At 41.4% G+C, this 21,650-nt stretch overlaps 1 protein-coding gene across 2 annotated transcripts in view; it reads right to left on the bottom strand.

The window, feature by feature from the left end:
* LOC148356460 (dachshund homolog 2-like) overlaps positions 1–13,553 on the bottom strand; it is a 92,151-nt gene extending 78,598 nt beyond the window's left edge. For both annotated transcript variants that reach the window (XM_088348432.1, XM_088348433.1), the window contains exon 1: positions 12,814–13,553. In XM_088348432.1, coding sequence (XP_088204558.1) covers positions 12,814–13,403 — 590 coding nt within the window. In that variant the 5' untranslated portion in view covers positions 13,404–13,553. The remainder of the gene's footprint in view (positions 1–12,813) is intronic.
* Positions 13,554–21,650: the final 8,097 nt, after the last annotated feature.

Genomic DNA, 21,650 nt, shown 5'->3' with positions numbered 1-21,650 from the left:
GGCAATTATTCCGTTGCAACGCATGGACTGACGTGCGCTTGCTCGTCTGAACCGGGCGACATCTTTTCAATGTTTTCATTAATAACAACTTGTCGTTTGGACACACCCGCCAAGCAAATCTGTCGCTTGAATGTCTTTTCTCTCCGGTTTTGTTTTTCCTAAGGTGTGCAGGAAGGAGGAGGCCTGACGAATGCCGGGTTCAAACCGAAAACAGGCATGAAAACTGTCGAGAACCAGAACCGGATCAGGACCCAAACGCGTGACGTTCTCACACAAGCCTTTTATTTTACGGAAATGCAAGTTAGGCAGCAGTCTGGCGTGGAAAGACCGGAAGCCAGAGACAGACAAGATCGATACCAATTGCCCGAGTAGATATCGGATGTGGTCGATTTTGGACAGGACAGACAGAATAGATAATGAATCAGGATATCGAAAATAAACAGGAGAAACTAGACGGGAACAAAAACTGGAGAAAATAATAAACAGGACAAAAATAGACGGAAACAAAACTGGAAACCGAAATTAAGCAGGACAAATAAACGGGAACAATACCGGACAGGAAATTCCAACAGGAACAGGACCGAGTTAAAACCCACGTCTTGCTGGGCAAAAGTTCGTTGACAGGCTGGCAAGGGAAGCGTGACAGCCCTGAGCTTAAAATAAACAGAAAGCCAATCTGTTAACGAGCCGCAGCTGGCGCCACACGGGCGGGTCCAATTGGGCGCCATGGCAACCGGGACAAAAACGACTCATGGGTGTAAAATGGGGTTTAAAAAGCTCAGTGTGGAGGAAAATATGCCCTGGTACCCTGTACAACCCCAAAAAAATATTGAGCTATGTTGACCCAGTGTTTCAGTCATCCGCAGGAGGACCGACACGCAGCCACGTGAACACACACGCACGCACAAACCTTGAGGGTATTGCACAAAACCAAGATAAGGGATTAAGCCTGGATATGTTTGTTATTTGAGCTAAATCTTGCCCGAAATCGGTTGCATGTAAGCAGGTTAAGTTGAGCTTGGATAAGGTACCATGGTGACAAGCCTGCTTCTGATCAGGCTAACTACCAGGCTAAGATTATCCCCAGCGATACAAATGGCACCTCTAATGTTTATCCTGTGGAAAAATAACCAATTTTTTTAGCATTTCCATGGACTTTTTAGATATTTTGCATGAATTCCATTATCCTGCATTAAAGTTTTACATGTAGGCTACATTGTCATTTCATCAACCTCTGTTGAGGTATAATTGCAAGTGTTTTTATAACAAGTCCTGTAGTAAATCAAGTGATGTCAGGCCATGTGTTTATCGCTATGCCAATTAAGAAAGTTCGGAAAAAATGGCCATCCGCTCTTTGATGAATATTTATATTATTTCTTTTTTGATATTCTAAAAAAGGACTTACGAAACACTTGCAAAGATGGTATCAATTAATTCTTTGATCCTTGTCATCTAGTGTATATATAGGTCAAATTTCCATTCATCTGTTTCCTTGTCAGAGAGAAATTTGTTCTTAATTAAGGATGAAAAACAGAAAAATGAGAATGGTCTTTGTCATTGATAACAACGTAGTGAATATCGTCTATAATTAGATAAGACGAATGAATATGTTGTAAAAAAAAAAAACGTTAGAGAAAAATAAGGATGAATAGGCAAAAATTTGTATTTAAGGCAAAATTTCATATTCGTTGCTTTGGGTGGGAATCGAACCCGAGCCTTCCATGTGGCAAGCAAAAATAATTGCATTGCACGAAGATAGCAGGTTCTACAACAAGGATTGGGCACTATTGTAATGTCACGTAGATAAGAGTGCCAAGAAAATTAAAAGCACCAAATCACCAAATAGATTGATAATGTGTTGACTCCTGCGCAAACTATACAGATTTAAATTCTAATGCGCCACCTCAAAGACACCCGATCTACTCCCCTGGTAAGAGCTGGCGCATATTGGGGCATAGCCATATGTTGTGGCTATAGATACTAAGGCTGTACGATTGACCATAATCAATATTCAGATTGTCTTAACTGAAGACGTGTTTTTTTCAAGGTTTTATAGTTCAGGGATTTAACGGCGCTGGCCAATCAGAGGTAAGATTTGACAGGGCTTGCCAATAAGGTGAGGTAAAGGTTTCAAGCAGTGTGTGCCAACTGTGATAGGCTGGTGTATGCTATCGGTCAAACATCCGTGTGCCACCCGAAATAAACTTGGCGTATGGCAACAGTTACAGCTAGTATTTCAGCGGCTTGTTACTTTGAAAATAAATTCATCAATTAAATCAAACTCTGACGAAAATCAGAACAGCGCAAAAAAATTGTGATCACCACTGGGTGCTCTGTGGATTATTATCGGGTTCCGGAATCGACTGAGGAAGCGTTGGGAGAGAAGGCAAGACCAAAGCTGCAGTTCCGACCAAGCCACTCTCTTAATCCGCTAATGCAGAGCATGTAGCTTACCAACGCCAGATCCATTACCCATGAAACGGATGACCTGGAGCTATGACTTGCGGTAAACCGCGACATTCGGGACCGTTGTATTCTGTTCATTGTGGAGACCTTGCTGAAGTCGCGGTTACCCGATGCTCCAACTGCAATTCCGTTTTCTCTTTTTATTTGTAGATCTCTGGTTGTTATTTGGTTACAGTCGCATTCTCTCAGTAGGTAATGACGTCATGTTGAGGTAGGTTTGCATGTCACTATGATGAAGTTCTCACAAAAACATTTGCTCCTGTGTTCTAGGTCGCCTATTTTGACTTCAAAACTGTGAATTGTACCAAAAGGAGAGAAATTTTCATGCTTGCTCAAAAAGGTTTTGGAGAAACGCCCAAAAAGTTTCTGCAAAGGGGAAAACAAACGAGAAGCGTGCGAGAGGAGAGAAATGGGATGGGGAGATTACCTGGCAGGCAAGAATAAAAGCCATTGTGACACTCCCTAATGCCATTTCCAAAGCAATCTGCTAAGTGCATGTAAGTAAACGTGTGTGTAGGTGTGTGTGTGTTCGCAAGCATCCAATAATCTTGTTGGCGATGACAACATCCCCGCTCTCATCCTTGCTGGCTAACACGTGCACGCCCTTTCGGACGTTTTTACTGAAAAGTATCGTGAACCCCGCTATCTTTTGAGAATGTCTCACTATACCCGCTGACCGTCTTAGCTCCATGGGGAGCAGAGCTTTCAGCCGCTCTGCCCCCCAGCTCTGGAACTCATTGCCGCCTGACCTCCGGAATTCCGCCACCCTGTCAACTCACTTCTTCAGACTTGCATTTTCTTGATCATCTACCTCACATACCGCCCCCTTTTAACTCTACTGTGTTTTTATTTGCTATTTAAAACTTGCTGGTTTCATTCTTGCTTTATTGTTGTTTATTACCTTGGGTGTCCTATTATTTTTACGATTATAGTTCACCCTCTATTTGAGGTATGCGCAAAAATACTCATCAAATTATTTGAAAACTCACTACTCAATGCCAAATATTGACCCCTTGTTTAAATTTCAAAGTGAGTCACACACAAAAAAAACTACCATTAAAATTTATTTGAATAAAATTATTGGGGTATGGAGTACCACTCCAGCCAAAAGTAGAGAAAAATGTATGAATAAATGAATACCTATAAATATATTCCACATAAACAAATGAACAAATCAATGAATAACTTAATTCCTAAATATATGTGATAAATGTAATTTATTACCTTATTTTTTTTTTCACTCATTCATTTCGGTATTTTTCGAGTCGAGTATTTTGTCATCTATTTTCTCGTGCATTTTCCAACCAAAATGTGATTCAAATGGTTGAGCTTTTCACCAATTGATTGATCGATGTAATGGCTGAATCGCTCGTCTGTCCAAACCAGAACGGAGACAGGACCCACTTGCATTGCGATTAGCACATGTTTTATTGGAAGAAAGAGAAAGGGTTGCGCCCACGATCCAGTGATTGCTGGACGCGGAAAGCAGGTCGCTCTGAACGCGTAAGTGGATCTTACTTGGCGAGCGATGGCGGTGTCGGGAACGGAAAACGGATCAGTAGCTGGGACAGGAGAGCAAAAACGTGGTCGGGGTCAGAAGAGAGTCGTAAGCCAGGAAAGGAGAGGAGACGTGGTCGGGGACAAAACAAGGTCGAAAGCCGGGACAGGAGAGTAGACGTGGTCAGGATCAAAAACGGGTTGAAGCCGGGGGACAGACGGGAGCAAAAAACAGGTGGGAGTCAGGGTTGAAAAGGCTTGCCTAGAGTTAACCGAAGTTCGCAGACGGACTGAAAAAAGGGGACGGATGGGAATGGGTTTAAATAGGGACAGGGAGCCAATCAGAGTCCGAGGCAGTTGGCGCCAAAGGAGCGGAAACAAGTGAATCACATCGGTAATCATGACATCGTCACTGAACAACAAATAGGTGAAAAGATCAGACAGCTGGGCGGCCTCCTCATTTGAATAACGTTTTGTTGTTCGAAAATACTCGAGTGAATACACAATGAACTAAATGAGATAATAAAAGCTGAACACCAAAAAAAATGACATAATAAATGAGAAAAGGCATAAATGTAAAAGAAAATTAAATTGATGTCATATTTGGAGGTATTATGTGATTTATGTATGTGTTGGTTTATTATTATCATACCACATATTACCTTTCTAGGTATTTACTCATTTCTACATAGGACAGGATCTATCCTCCATATTGGGGGGAACGAAATGAACTCAATTTTGCTCTAAAAACTCATTTAAAGCCAAACTGATCTTAGTAAATAAAATGCAAAAAAATATATATATACAGACGCTCCCCCTACTTACAAACATTTGAGTTACGAAAAACGGTCGATACGAACATTTTTTTCGCAATGTCGAAAAATATCCGGGCATTGCTGTAAGTTAGATTTTGTATTGTTCACCTTTTTCCGAGTACAGGAGAGTACTACAGTACTCCTTTCCGCCACTACCGGCGTATGGCGCTGTGAGACTCACCCAGCATCCTCACCAAAGAAGAAATCCGGCTTCCCAATTCGTGTGTAAACATTCTATACTGTATCTCCAGCGCGCTAAGAACTTTGACATTTTTTATTGTTTAATATCTTGTGCATCCATTCAATATGGTTGGTGTAAAATGTAAATAAGAGGCGAGCGTTTCTTTTGAAATAGAAGTGGAATAAGAAAGATTGATGAGGTTGAGAAAATGGTTGGATGGTTTTTCGCGCACTTTTTGCCACAGGGGAGGAAGTAGCCTAACTCTTGAAGCCCATCTTCCAAAAGTAAGTTAAACTTATCTTTATAAAGGATATTATTTTATGAAATGTTTATTTTTTAGTACAAAACAACACAGGTTACTTATACAAGCCTTAAACATACTTATATAAACCTTAAACATACAAAATATAGCACTGAAGCAACTTACGAACAAATTCAACTTACAAACGATCGTTCGTAAGTAGGGAAACGTCTGTCATAAAATTGCTGCAATTCCACAGTTTCACAAAAACTGTAAAATCAGAAAAGTTCCAATAAGTAACGTTTTAATATCAAATAGACATTAAATACACATCAAGGATCGTGAAAAGCTCACAAAATTATAGGTTGCCCTGTTCAACCAAACCGTAATTTATAAAAACAAACCCTATTGATGTTTGAACACTAAACATCAGCACCAGAAGAACATTCTGGATTCCTCAAGAGCACACGTTCTTTATCCTCAGCAAAAACTCACTAATACGACTGCAGCAAAGCCAACTCATGATACTTTTCTGGCTTTGTTACAAAACTTTGCACCGTTTAAACTTCAATCTGTGCACCCTACATGTCACGTTCATACCAAGAGTACCTGACTCTAAACATGTAAACATTTCGTTCGCGGCCTCTTCAGTTGGCCCCCCTCTCTCACAAACACAAAGCGAGGGCAGATCAGTTATTTTCCATGCTGCTGCGGCTCAAATTTCTGACTTTGATCTCCGTCTCTACTCTCCCCCTCCCCTAACCATCCAAAATACGGAGAGAAAGAGAAAGCAAGACTTCCCTGGGAAAAACTCACATCCCTGTTAAACTCAGTAAATAGGAAAAAAAAAGGTGAAAACGTTGACTGGGAAGCAGAAAGGATATTCGAGGTCTCGTGCTGGCTAAGTCCGAACGTGAAAACTGAGCCCGAGCGACAGCCGATAGTCGGGTTTAAGACTCGGGCAATTGCCTCGCCTTCCGGCTGTGGTGTGTGTTACCATCCACTGTTTCCGATGGAATAAACGAATGTAAAAACGGACAGCTGATTAATCAAGGTCAAAGTCAGTGCACATCGTAACTGATCCATCTATGCATTATAACAGGATTTGTACCCCTCTTTCATGGCAAAATTCAAGCTCTTTATGAGCACTTTCCATGCCAAATGTCCAATTGATCTACATCTCTTTGGATGACAACGCCATACAAACTAATGCCAGCTGCCGTTAGTCACGAGGGAAGAAGAAATGCAATGTCAAATAGAAGACGCCAGAGCAGGCGTGTCAGCATCATTTTTAAGCAGACTTGATTTATTTTTCTTCACTTAATGTGTGGTCTATTGAAAGGTCACCGGTTCGAGACCGGGTGGAACTGAAGAGGAATGGGCGCCACCAGGCTGTACTTGCTGCAACGACCTTACTGTTTCAGGGATCCGACCTATCGAGCCAAACTGTCAGGAAACTTGGCAAGCATTTGCAAGCACTTCACCCAAAATTCAAGCACGTTTTAAACCTGTTCAAGCATTCTCAAGGATTTTAAGCAACCGTATGAACCCTGTGCAGTTTATCAAACAGGAGGCCCTGAACATCCTGAACTGGTAGCCAGCCCATTAAGGATACCAACATATTTATCTTTGGCGCAGAAAGAGTTAAGTGAGATAGCTCCACCCACCCCTACAGCTCATCCAATCAAATTGCTCAAGCCCGAGGCCTCTGTCATAAAATTAATAATTAGATTGTGCTGGCCGCCGTGTATAATAAATTTGTACCCCCAAAAAATTAAACATTTTACTAGATGATGGCAGTAGCCCTTTGGCCACCCTGCCCTAGGCTCTCTGTGAAAATTCTAGCCCACCCCATTTCTGACACGGTGACTGTGAATTAAAAAAGGAAAGTTGGCTGTGAGGGCTGCCGCTTCCAGAAAAAGTGGAGATTAAAGTTGTTTGTTTTACTAAAATCCGAAACAACTGCATCTGCCTAATTTGCTAAGACACTGTGGCGTTTTTTCAAAGAATACAATATCAAGAGGCCCTGCCGGACGAAACATGCTGACTACAAAAAAAAAAGCTATCAGCAAACAAACACCGTTAAAATGTGAAGCAACTGGAAGCTGTTTTAATGGCAGGGCAGCGATTTTTCACAAGATTCTGCGAGTCAAATGAAAATGCTAAAAAGGCGAGCTACAAGGTCGCGACACTAATCGCCATGCACTGCAAACCTTTCACAGAGGGTGAATTTATTAAAGACTGTAGAATGCCAGGCTAAATAGTTAGCCCTCACACATTTTCAGCTTACCAAATCCGTCCCACTTTCTAAAAAGTTTGGACACCCATTCTCTAGACTATTGGCTGGAGTGTCCGGGTGTTTAGAGCTTGTTCTGTGAGTTTCCATCATAAAGTATCTCAAGAATGAACATACCTTGTTTAATGACCTTCCATTGATATACCAAACAGTGTCTGTTGGTTTAACACCTTGACTGTAAACTGTCGTTAACATTGTGCCTTAAATATCCTGGACTGTCGTTATAGTTGCTTCAGCTTCGCATGAACACAAATCGGATTTGCACATGTCAAAATTGTAGCAACACAGAGAAGACGTCATGATCTAATTTTGATCTTCGAGACGGATGTACTCATGAAAAGCGCCATAGGTCCCCGACCTCTGGTCCAGCGGATGCGCGAATCAACTATTTACAAAATGAAAACTTCTATCACATCGGAATCAACTTCAAAATAACATTTTGTGCGTGGTTGTGACCAATGTTCCCTGTAATTTTCCACGGGTCTGAGCGTTCACACAAAGTCGGTGAGCAACGCTTGAAACAACAGTGAGCAACAGCAATCCCAAGTGTGGCAAGATAATTAATTATCAAACATGCCCAAAACTTGACATCAAGTTACATTTTGCTGAGTTTCCGGCAATGCAAAATTATTTTTCTCTTTCGAATGAATTGACTCATGTACTATTGCAAAGGTTGTACGGCCTACAAACGTCGTTTGTTCTTACAATTCTTTTACAACATATCCATTTCTTTTTATTTCCTGATATATTTTGTCGCATAATATTAACATTTTGGGGGGCTTATTTAGTCCGTTGTAAGATACAGAACTGTACTTAATCACATTTTTTAGTGGAAGTAAAATGTTGGCAACAAGATTCACTTGATATACAGTAATTGGAAATTATTTGAATGCAACACAAACTTTTTCTTCTTTTTTCCATGTTTTTTTTACTTTTTTGTTACGTTTTTCTTTTTGTTCTCTATTTACTTTTTTCCTACATTTCTTTCTCATCTTTTTTTCTGGCTTTTTTTCTAAAATGTTCCTTCTTTTTTTCTCTTCCTTTTGTTTCTTTTTTTCTCAGCCTTTCACTACTTTTTCATTTTGGTATTTTTTTCTTTTTTGTTCTATTCCCCCCTTCCTTTAAGAAATTTTGTGCATAATTTTACAAAATATTTGGTCATGTTTGGATTAAAGAAGCAAAAACAACCTGAGGAGCCGTTTAAGACCTGAAAGAGCCGGTTCCTTTAAGTGAACCGAGCCGAAGAAGCCGGTTCTCTACTAACTTTATTCAACTTCGTTCTACTTCGACTCGACTTCAAAATACGGCATTTAGGACACAACGTCAGGGGAACCCGTGTATTTTTACCTCCATGCACTGTAACTTTGACTTAAGTCGCTTCTTAATTAGTAATTTTAAGCCCTCATTTTTGGGGGCTGGCTAGATTTTCTTGTGCGCTGAGAATGTGCGAGCACGCGCGCAGCTTAGAGGGAACAGTGGTTGTGACGCTTTAGCGCAAGGAAAACACTCCATCAGGCTCCTCTGTGGGTTTGTGTGTTGTCTCTAGCAGCCTGTCGCGATAAGGCGAGCCCAGAATAACACTTCGACATCAGCGAACCCTCTGCCCGTCACTCAGCATCCACTCACGTACACAATCGAAACCTTGGAGGACAAAAAGTTTCTTAGCCACCTTTTCGAATGAAATCGACAAAACGACCTCCATCTTTACCAACTCGGGCCCTTTTCAAAACTTGCGTTAGAAAGATGCACTTGTGTCCAGGATGAAGCCCAGCGGGACTTCATCTTTGAATTTTTCCCCATTCCCAGCGCACGATTAGAAGAGTGGCCGGGGTGGGAGGATGGGTAGCGTGCTGGGGTCACCGGAGGAATGTCAATATGATTTAAAAAGGGTGGGGGGGAGTGTGTTCAGCAACAATGGCTCTCCAGCTGTGTTGTTGCATGTGCATTCGCATGATTCATGATTACCTCTGGCATGGACCGCTGCGATTGTGTCGAAACACATCGAGAACTTACGTGATGTATATTTCCAACGGTACGACGGCCGCGAAGCCGCTTCTTTGAAGTTTTGTTTAAAGTGGCGGTTCTCAACCGGTCCCACTTCATCCCACCCTGATTACAACCCACGACCCAGATTACGAAAAAATGTCCACCCTCTCAAATGTATTGAATGTAAGGACTGTGCAGTTTCCACGAGGACTTAGTCGAATATTCCTTTTTTAAATAAAAATAACCAGCAAAAACAAAATAAACACAAAAACTTCAACTAACAACCCTCCCTTAAATACTCAATCGGTTAGAATAGAAGAATAGAATATACCTTTATTGTCATTGTTACAAAATGGGTTAACATATTGTGACAACGAAATTGGGCATGACACTCCAGTTTCACACATTCTCAGTGAGGTAAAAAAAACAAGAAGATAAAAGAACAGAGAAGATAAGGTTATAAAACAAGGACTATAAGATTATAGTTATAATTTACACAATTTTTACACAAGAAATGTTGACATGTAGGATGTTACATATACATATGTTACACTTCATTAATGAACGTATAATAATGGTATAGTAAATATAATGGTATAGTATTTATCTATCTATCTACCTTGGTCATACCCCTCAAGAGAGGTGACCGACAGTAAGACAGACACATACAATAACAAAGAAAATAAAAAAGGGAAACAAATAGCAAAAAACACACACAAACATTTTGGCCAACCCAAAATGCCCAAACACCCAAACAAGTTAGGCACCTCGGGACCCAAGTCGGTCATGCTTTCGTCCCTCCAGATGAAACGGGACACAAGACAGCGGCCATGTCACTCGGGTCAGGGTGACACAACACACTCTTCTGTTCAACAGCAGGGCCCGACAGCTTTCACTGGTTTACCCCTGCTGCATCATACAGGTGCCCTGCCCATCCCTTAGAACGCGCCCGAAAATCCCACTATCCATTTAACAAGAATGGTATCGTACAGAAGTATAATAATGCAGTGTTTTTCAACCCTTTTTGAACAGTGGTACACTTTTATTTATAAAAAAATTCCGAGGCACACCGACTGTCGAAAATGTTTGAAAATGAAGTTATGTCAAATATTCCACTGTACTACCTCATAAGCAGATAATTAGTATATAAAAAGAAGAAAATAACCATTAAAATAAGAAAGAAAGATGTTCTTTAGTTATGTTTTTACTTTTTACAATCTTAAACCGCTTTGTTAAGCAAATTAAGATTTTAAATGTAGTGTGCTACCTCATGAGCAGATAATTAGTATATAAAAATTATATAAAAATCTACTGATATGGATGACTATTACAGTTCCTCGTCTTAAGAAAGCAAAAATACTGAATAATTGCCTGATTTTTCGGAAAGATAAAATTGGGTAAATTCCAGCGGCACACTAGACAAGGTCTCATGAAACACTAGTGTGCCCCGGCACACTGGTTGAAAAACACCGTAGTAATGTATAATAATGCTTCAACTTAGTAGTAGCTTAGGAGTAGCAGACTGAGGAGATCGTTTATTCCTCATGCCAAGAGGCTCTTTAACTCCACCCGCGGGAGTAGAAGCCCACATTAAACCCCACCCACCATTTGCATATAACCCTATTTTTATTACAGTGTGTATTTCCGTAGCAGTATTTAAATACTATATAGTAAAATATTGGGTTTTTTTGTATTCTATATCTTTATTTTATTATTTTATTTTTCAACACAATGGTACTGTTGGAAGTGTGAATTTCCCTTCGGGGATGAATAAAGTATCTATCTATCTATCTAGCCCCAGCCTTTTTAAACCGACTCAAAATGCACAAGCATAAAACAAAAAGACGGCTTCATGTGCTAGCACCTAGCTGCACAAATTACACCAAGATTTTAAGCCCCGCTTTGTTTTCAAGAGATTAAAATCCATTTTCGATATATTCTTTGCGGGATCTGCGTTTCCTCGTATCCAGACATTGCTTTGTGGGGTGAAATGGCGAGTGTCAACTCGAATTAGTACCGAGGGGTGTAGGGAGTTATTCATTAGGTCTGTCGTTAACTATGTATTCCAGTGGTGTCAGACACACGGCCCGCGAGATGGTTTTAAACATGCAAGCAGCAGTTTTAAATATGTCCACTGGATGTCCCCAACGCTAGGTGCCACCTCCAAAGCAAACCACTTACTGTAGCTGTATTCACTGTCTACCATTTATCAATCAGAGAACATTTAAGGGAACAACCATCATGTTGTTATTACGTCAAGGTGCTCTCCAAAATTTAAACTTTGTTACACTCCATCTCCAGGGTTAATCGTAGCCCCAGTCCGCTCATTTCTTAGAAACACTCGAATAAACTCTTCTTTTTTTTCATCTTTTTGGCGTATTGGGTTGGCGTTTGGACTGAATTTAATACAGGCCTTTTCTTACTTTCACCATTTTCATGCTACACTACAAAAAAACTGCAATTACAAACAGAAAGTAACAATCCACCCCTCTGCTTTCGCCCCTCTTTCCAGCTTCCTAATATGTTGCGTGGGAAACAGCGTTGCTATCAGTAAGATGAAAGCAGATTGGCATGGCGGGGGAAAAAATGAATAAAGGATTTTTGAGCTCAGTTCGGCATTGTTAAAACATACTTAATAGAGAAAATATTCTACTTTCAACTTTTTAAGAACACCGGAAATAACGCACCCCTCCTTTAAATTAGAAGTCACAGATACTCTTTTTAAGGTAATACAATTGCAGTTGTGTGGAAGTCTCTCTAAAACATAATATATGGTATCAAACTATGGTTTTTATCCTTAGTGACCAGAAATTTTGTGTTAGCACAGGGATTCAAGTCAAGTCAGGTCACTTTTATTTGTATAGCCCTTAATCACAAAGTCTGAAATGGCTTCACAGGTTATTACACAGACTATTATTTCAGATAATTATTACACCATCCCCTGATCTGGAACCAACATGAGGGCAAGGAAAAACCCCAAAACCTCAACATGAGGAATATGAAGAAACCTTGAGAAGGGACCGCACATGTGGCATCCCCCTTCCAGGATTACCAGACAGCAAAGGATGTTGCGAATCACAAGTAATACAGAGATATTGTCCATCAAAATTATAGTCTATTCATATGCTGAAGAGTAGAAGTGAGTTTTAAGCTTAGATTTAAACATTTCAAAAACAAAACTTGAAATTAGCACCTGGAGTCTAAGGAGTGTCATTGACACTCAGTTATTTTATATTATACAAAGGCAAACTTCTACTGAAAAGACCCACTCTTGGGTCCCGACCCACTAGTTGAGAAAAACGGATCCAAATCATGCAAACTTTGCACTGACCTGGCGCTGGTGCAGTCCTGGTATAGGACCTCGAAGTCTTTCCTGGAGATGAGCTTGCATCGGTTGACCCCGGGCTGGATGGCGCCGAGTCCCCGCAATACGCGCACCTGCTCCACCGTGCACACCACCGGCGTGATGTCCAGTCTCTTCAGCTTAGTATAGACCGTATGCAGGCCACCCACGAGATGCTTCAGAAACAGCTCGAAGACTTGCGGCAGGCAGATGAGTTCTTGGCCGTGCGCGCCGAAACTGGCCACCTTCACCCCGTGCACTTCCACCAACTTGCACTCGCCGCACGGAGTCGGTCCCGGGACGCCGGAAACGCTCAAAGCGGGCGAGCAAATGGAGCCCAGCCCGCCGAGTCCGGAGCCGTTGCCCAAGCCGGGCAGCGCTCCACCTGGGGCGGATAGGAAGGGACCGCTACTCCCGCTGAGGCGCGGAGACAGCGAGTGCGTCTGGGAGTTGCCGTGCGCCGGGCTGTTGGTGGCTGCCGGAGCGTGGAGCGCTTCCGGGGGAGAGCGGTAGAGCGCAGCCGGAGTTGGTGCTGTTAAACTCGGCGGGGCGAGTGACGGGGAGTCGGGGAGCGACATGCTGCCGAAAGGGATGGAAGGGTCAGGCGGACGCTCTCTCTGTTTGAGTTTCGGTTCTTTCGGTCCGTTCGTCCTCTTAGTGGCGGTTCGAGGTCCGAATGTGAACTCTGGGTCGTTGTGGACTTGGCGTCGGCTCTCTGACTACAAACTGATCGCTCCAAAGAGGACCTACACGCTCGTTTTTGTCCACGCCCCTTTATTGAGAGAGACGTGTAAATAGACCAATTGGAGAAAAGCTTTTACAGGACAGCCACTGCCATTCGTCAGTAACGGAGAGGGGGTTGGACTCCAAACAAACTGCTTGGAACAACTTGATGCTCTGCAAGAAAGTTTGTCAAGTGAACCCTGCAGACTCCATACCTGTCGCGCTCCGGGGCTCCATGCCCTACAAACTGTCGTATTTTCCCTTACAAAATAATCTCATCTCTCATCTCATCTCATTAGCTGCACCGCTTATCCTCAGTAGGGTCGCGGGGGTGCTGGAGCCCATCCCAGCAATCATCGGGCAGTGGGCAGGGCACACCCTGAACTGGTTGCCAGCCAATCGCAGGGCACACAGGGACAGACAACTCGCTCGCTCATTCACACCTAGGGACAATTTGGAGCGGCCAATTCACCTGAAATGCATGTCTTTGGAATGTGGGAGGAAACCGGAGTGCCCGGAGGAAACCTACGCAAGCACAGGGAGAACATACAAACTTCGCACAGGAAGTCCGGTAGCTGGATTTGAACCCACACAGGAGGTTCCCAAGACCTTTGAACTGTGCTGCACACGCGCTAACCACTGCGTCGCCGTGCTGCCCGAAAATAATCTTACACCATATTTTTTTTCAAACGTGTTTATTTAGGTAGTCTAACATGTTATATTGTACATGTGTTTCCTTATATCATATATATTGTTAATGAACATTTTGTTGTGAGATACTGAGTTGCTCAACATGAATGAGGTTGATTATTAAAAAAAGTCCAAAAAATGAAGTCGCTTGGACGTTCACCGTAGAAGGAAAAAATACTTGCAAATATAATTAAGTAGAATAATACATTTTGTTATTTAAATTATGAATTCATTTTTGCATATAATTATCATTTATTATTATACTGGGGTGGCAGTAGCTCAGGAGGTAGAGCTTGGGATCAAGGGATCTCAGTTCGAATCCCGGCTCGTCCGTGTTACATGTCGAAGTGTCCTTGGGTCAGACACTGAACCCCTAATACCCCCAATAAGCAGGTTAGCGCCTTACATGGCTGCAAGGCCGCTATTGGGAAATGTGGAGCACATTGTAAAGCGCTTTGGGAAGTCACTGACTTGAAAAGCGCAATATAAATGCAGATCATTTCATTTCATTTCATTTGATTGATACTGATTAAAGGGATAACCACAAACCTGTCTTTTTTCATTTTCTCCTTTTATACTTCCTTTTTTATACAACATAATAATTCGTAATATAATGCATCAAAGCAAGTGAGCCGTTTGAGAGCCGAAAAAGCCGGTTCTCTAAAAAGAGACGGACTTCCTTTCACTTCATAACTACCAAATGAAATCCGAGGCGGCAGACGTATGCGGACAGTAGCATCAAACCGCTCGCTTTGTTTGTAACGGAAAAAAACGATACCGTGATACCGGCGAACTCATTTGACTTGATTGATTTGCCGTTTCGTGATAGTCGGTGTTTACCGGATGGTACCCATAGTTGACAAATTTGCGTTTTTCCATACAGATTTTCTTGTACGTCGTACACGTCTTAAAATGCATAATATACGTACTTTGTACGGCAAAAACGTACAGGTTGACAGGTAGAGACTCGTACTCAGGAGGCCACTAATTTAACCATTTTTTTCTGTAATGGTGGAGCCAACTGATTATTTTTTTAATTAAAATGTATTGTAATGGGCATGGCAGCTATGTGGTTAGCGTGCAGCCCCACGGTACAGAGGTTTAGGGTTCAAGTGCAGCTACCGTAGCCTCCTGCGTGGGTTTCCTCCCATATTCCAAAAAACATGCATGTCAGGTTATTTGGCCGGTTCAAAATTGGTGTGAATGAGTGATTGAGTTGTCTGTCTCTGTGTGCCCTGCGACTGGCTGGCAACCAGTTCGGGGTGTCCCCCTGCCCACTGCCCGAAGACAACTGGGATGGGCTCCAGCACCCACGTGACCCTACTGAGGATAAGCGGTGCAGATAATGGATGGATCTATTGTAATGCCCCTCGATGTGATCAATGATGCACTCACTCGCCGATGAGCTCCCTTCGCCAATTTAATGACAAGCGGTATAAGCATTCTCATAAGAGCTAGTGTTGGTCGTAACTCACACCGTTCATGTGCACGACTGACCTCAAAGCACACGACTTCAAAGCACAAAAGCCACCTCCTCCCCTTTACCTCGCGTCATGTCCTATCTTAAAGGGTCCATGTGTGAAACAAATAACAGTAACAAAAGTAACCAACATTCAATTCTATACCCCTTTCCAGCTTACGTCATCACTGGATCACAAAAGGGTGCACACGCATTGTTCGCCCAAAACTATGGGAGTAACAGTACGAGTTTGAATAGAGCGTGAATAAAAGTGTCTGTTGAGTTGCGTATTTAGAGTCGCAGTGTACAAAAAAAACGTGCCCAGTTAATGAACTCTTTTTTTTTTTGCAATTCCAGACTATTATTACACCATTCCCTGACCTAAAACCTACATGAGGGAAAGGAAAAATTCAAAACCCTAGCATGAGGAAAATGAAGAAACCTTAAGAAGGGACCAAACATGATATCGTCCCACGTCCAGGATGACCAAGCTGCAATGGATTTTGCAATACACAGAGATCGTCAACATGAAAATAAGTCATTCAAAAACTATAGAATATAAGTGTGTTTCAAGCCTAGATTTAAACAATTCTACTGCAATAAAACACCTCTTCTGCACGACAGTTTTAGAATGAAGTCAAGAGCATCTAGTAAAAAGTGTATATAACTGGAATGTAGCACTTGACTGGGATATTGCACCCAAAAACCGGGGTATTGCACTTAAAACAGGGACATTGCCATTTAACTCTGTTTTACGACTGCGATTTAGTCCATTGATAGCTGCGGTGAAGACGCTATGCCTGAGTCTGTTTGTTTGGACCTTGTAAGATCTGGACCGCCTGATAGTAGCAGTTAGAGAAGATGGTTGCCGGGATGTTATGAGTCTTTCAGGATTTGTTTAGCTCAGCTGACAATGTCTTTCAGACTGGGCAGGGTGAAATATTTTGGGCTGTGTTTATGATCCTTTGCGGGGCTTAATAATGCAGTACGTTAGGATGCTCTCTATGGTGGCGCTGTAGAACTTCACCAGCATCTTCTCTCCCTTAGGTCATTCCTCCTGAGCGCTCTCAGGATGTGGGGTCACTGTTGGTCCTTCTTTATCACCATAGTGGTGTTGGCTCAACGGGAGAGGTCCTCTGAGATCTGCACGCCCAGGAATAGGAGGGAGTGGATCCCTTCCACCCTGTTCCCGTGATGTGAAGCAGGGCAGGGTCTTCTCTGCCCTTATTGAAATGTAGTAAAATCTGAAATGACAGCAACATTTTTAACCAATATTGCAAACCAGTATTACCACCAGAGCCACAGTGACAAGAAATGATAGAAATAAACTATAGACCCCTTTCCGTGCTTGTTCCTCCAGCCTTCATTTGCGACACCACACCAGTAGCTAAGGAGGTAAAGCACTCATCTTGGGATCAAGAGGTCACATGTTCAATTCCCAGCTCCTCTGTGTTATATGTCGAAGTGTCCTTGGGCAAGACACTGAATCCCCAATGCCCCTGATAAGCAGTTTGTCTTGCATGGCTGACGCCGCTATCGCTTTTTAAGTGTGTGAATGGGTAAGTGTGAAGCACATTGTAAAGCGCTTTAGGAGGTCTTCATTGACTTGAAACGCGCTATATAAATGCAGACCATTTACCACTAGTCTCTCGATCTCATCTCTGTAGTCTGACTCAAAATGTCTACTATAGAGCACTAATAGTCTTTGCTAGTAAAATTGTTTACAAACACAGAAAGGGGTCTATAGTTTATTTCTATTATTTGTTGTCACTGTGGCACCCGAGGTAATCAATTTTGCTGTAATTTGGGATTTTACTACATCTGAACTGAAGTTTTATTAATTGTTATCTTATTGAATTTAACAAGAGGAATTTTTTTTTTATTACGTAGTAACTTATTTCGTTTTTTTTTTGGGGGGGGGGGCGAAATAAGAAAATACATACGAAAAACAGCTAAATTTTGTGCAAGACTTTGACTTTACTGGATATATTCTATTGATTTTGTAGTGCAATTTAAACAAGCTTCATCAACCCCAAAATTGTATTAAATATATTTCCCTGTGCTACATCTTCAGCAACTAATTAGTATATAATACAGGTTTGTAGTTGAGTAAAAACTCAAAATAAGGAGAGAAGACATCAATGAATTTTGAACTTGCAAGGAGAACAGGAGTGGACTGTGAAAAAAAAACCTGGTACAGACACTCCCCTACTTACGACCATTCGACTTGAAAAACAGTAGAAACTAATATTTTTATGGGATGTCGAGAAAATATCCAGACATTGCTTTAAAAAGAGTACTGTAGTGCTTCTTTCCGCCGCTACCGGCGTGTGGTGTGTGAGAGTCTCAGTTCATGTGTAAACATACTATACTGTATCTCCAGCGCGCTAAGAACTTTGACATTTTTACTGTTTAATATTTCGTGCATCCATTCAATATGGTTGGTGTAAAGTGTAAAGAAGAAGTGAGCCGTTTCTTTTGGAATAAAAGTGGAATAAGAAAGCTTGATGGGGTTGAGAAAATGGTTGAATGGCTTTTTTTCTGCCACTTTCTAACACGGAGGAGGAAGTCGCCTAACTCTTGAAGCTCATCTTCCAAAAGTAAGTTGAACTCAACTTTATTTATCATTATAGAGCACATTATTTTATGAAATGTTTATTTTTAGTACAAAACAATACAGGTTACTTATACAAGGCTTAAATATACAAAATATAGCACTGAAGCAACTTACCAACAAATTCAACTTACCGACGATCGTCCGGAATCTATTTCGTTCGTAAGTAGGGCAGCGTATGTAATTTCAAATTTTAGATATTTATAATTCTGTGTCAAAGTTGCATACTCTTGCTGTAACACTCTGTCAGGACCAGAACAGAGACAGGACCAACTTGCATACGTTTCTCTCAGTTTTATTGGAAAGAAGGGAAAGGATTGCACACACGATCCGGTGATCGCTGGTCGCGGGGAGCAGGTTGCTCTGAACGCGGAAGTGGTACTTCCGTGGCTAGTGAAGGCGGTGTCGGGAGTGGAAAAAACAGGTCAGTAGCCGGGACAGCAGAGCAAAAAACGTGGTCAAGATCAGAAAATGGGTCGAAGCCGAGAAACAGGCGGGAGCTAAAACAGGAGTGAGTAAGGGTCGAAAAGCTTGCCTAACGTAAACTGGGGTTTGCAGATGGACTGACAACAGGTGACAGAAAGGAGTGGGTTTAAATGGGGACAGGAGCGGGCACAGGTGACTCACATAAGTAAAGTACACACTCTGAAATATGAGTTGTATTCATTTTGTGACACACTAACTGAGAGATTGAGACTTCAAATGATAAATTTAAGGTATAATAAATAAATAGGAATTAAAAGTATAATTAATAAATGCCATGTGGTTTGAGCATGATTTTGGTGTGTGAATGATGCTGACCCTCTTCCCTAAAAACAAGGAATTTCACATTTAAGCATCTGTTAGAAGCAGTAATTGTATGCATTTTTTAAAACATTAAAATATGGTAATTTGTGTTTTTAAAATGCTGTTATGTTCGCATTTTCCTTTATGCATTAGCTTTAGGGTACTATCCATCCATTCATTATCTCTATCACGTATCCTCAGTAGGGTCGCGGGGGTGCTGGAGCCCATCCCAGCTATCTTCCGGCAGTGGGCAGGGGACACCATGAACTGGTGGCCAGCCAGTCGCAGGGCACTTCAGGATACCAGACTGTGTTTATTCTGAATACCATTTTGATTCTCATTTTTTGAGGCTCACTTTGACCCCCAAAAATATCAAATGCCAGAGAGACTCATAAATCAAATCCCTGCTGTATTTGACATGTCTGCATTTTGAACGAAGAGTTGCCATTTTAATCCCTCCCCGATGCACGCGGGCACCGCGCCTCTCGTTGACCTTTGACTTGCTGAAGGTCGTCTGTTTGGAATTGACATCAGAAGATGCTCCAAGTGAACGGAGATTAAAAGCGTCGGCGAGAATTACTCGCGCGTGAATGGGATTGAGTGGTGTGGATTACAGACCGCCTGCTTTTGGTAATCCCGTGTAATCCCATTACACCGAGACACTGAATGACGAGAAGAGGGAAAAAAGAAGGGGGCGCTGTTCCGTCGACGGGGATGAAGGAATGCCAAGTGGCGAGAAGCGAGCGATGCCTCGGCCGGGAGGGAAGTATCACGTCGTCGTGGCGACAAGAGCAGCAGAAGGAGCGAAGTGGGAAAAGCTGTCACTGGAAATTGCTCTGCTGTCCCACGGGAGGACGAAGGTTTAAAAAGGTCTCGAACCTGCGCCGCACACACACACAAAAAGCTCCTTTTATATATAGGTCATTCATTTCGACAGATACGTACGTCTTTGAAGGGACATTGTGTATTGTTTAAAGCCTACTAGAGGGTAAAAATAGTAATTCATTCAAAAAACAAACAAGATTGATTCAAATAATAATCAAAAATACAAGAACTATCATACAAAAACGCGCGTTTTTGTTAATTACAGTGGTACCTTCACTTACAAGTTTAATTTGTTCTGGGTGTAGCTTGTAATCTAAAAACTTTGTAAGTAGAGACACATTTTGAATGTAAATGCGCTAATCCGTTCCAAGCCCCGCAAAAGTACAGTATTGATTTGAATAAGAAGCAAAAATACATAAAATGTCATATGAAAATGCATTTTTTTAACACAGTGGTACCTTTACATACAAGTTTAATTTGTTCTGGGAGTAGCTTGTAACCTGAAAACTTCGTAAGTAGACACACATTTTGAATGTAAATGCGCTAATCCGTTTATAGCTCAGTAAAAGTACAATATTGATTTGAATAATAAGCAAAAATACATGATCTGTCATACAAACATGCATTTTTTTAAATACTGTGGTACCTTTACTTACAAGTTGAATTCATTCTGGGTGTAGCTTGTAACCAAAAAAACTTCGTAAGTAGAGACATATATTGAATGTAGATGCGCTAATCTGTTCCAAGACCAGCAAAAGTATAATCTGGATTTGAATAAGAAGCAAAAATACATTAACCCTCATACAAACGTGCATTTTTAAAATACAGTGGTACCTTTACTTACAAGTTGAATTTTCTCTGGTTGTAGCTTGTAACCTGAAAACGTTGTAAGTAGAGACACATTTTGAATGTAAATGCGCTAAATCGTTTCAAACCCAGCAAAAGAACAGTATTAATTTGAATAAGAAGCAAAAATATATGATCTGACAATAAACATGCATTTTTTTTTAATACTGTGGTACCTTTACTTACAAGTTGAATTCATCCTGGGTGTACCTTGTAACCTAAAAACTTAATGTAAGTAGAGACACATTTTGAATGTAAATGCGCTAATCTGTTTCAAGCTCTGCCAAAGAACATTGTGATAATTTTTAAGTAAATGATAGAAGAGCATCAGAACATGAAACATTTTAATTTTAAAACAACAATAAACATAAAACAAGTGGCACATAATGTAAAAAACGAAAAAATGAAGTAAATAATGAAAATATTTTACCTATTTGCCTCACATTTCTTGACAAACTGATCCAATGACATCTGCTTTGGCCGGCTTTTGACAATTCGTCGGAAATGTGCGAGGCAGACGTAGCAATAGCTTTTTCCTCTCCAGAATTCTGAGAATTCATGGAATTTTGCCAAATTGTCTTTAATTTGGGCTCATTGAATGATGTCTGTGTTCTCTCCGCTATCTTGCCGAAACTCCTCTTCCCCGTGATTTCTGAGATCTGACACAAAGAACATGCTGGGAGCACGCATGCGCAATGGGTTGCCAGGCGGATTTTAAGCGATAACCAGTTTGCTTACGTTAGGAAAACTCTGGGAGGAGCTAATAGCAGTGTGTATTGTACTGTACTGTATATTTGAACTTGTATACTGAAACGCCTTTGTAACTAGAGGCAATATTTTCCCGTTCAGGTACTTTGTAACCTGAAAATTTAAATGTGTCCA

This window comes from Urocampus carinirostris, chromosome 11 (assembly GCF_059441175.1).
Source record: "Urocampus carinirostris isolate Australia breed hairy pipefish chromosome 11, RoL_Ucar_1.0, whole genome shotgun sequence".
Taxonomy (NCBI): domain Eukaryota; kingdom Metazoa; phylum Chordata; class Actinopteri; order Syngnathiformes; family Syngnathidae; genus Urocampus; species Urocampus carinirostris.
Note: the sequence above shows the minus strand (reverse complement) of the source record. Positions and strands in the feature narration are given on the sequence as shown.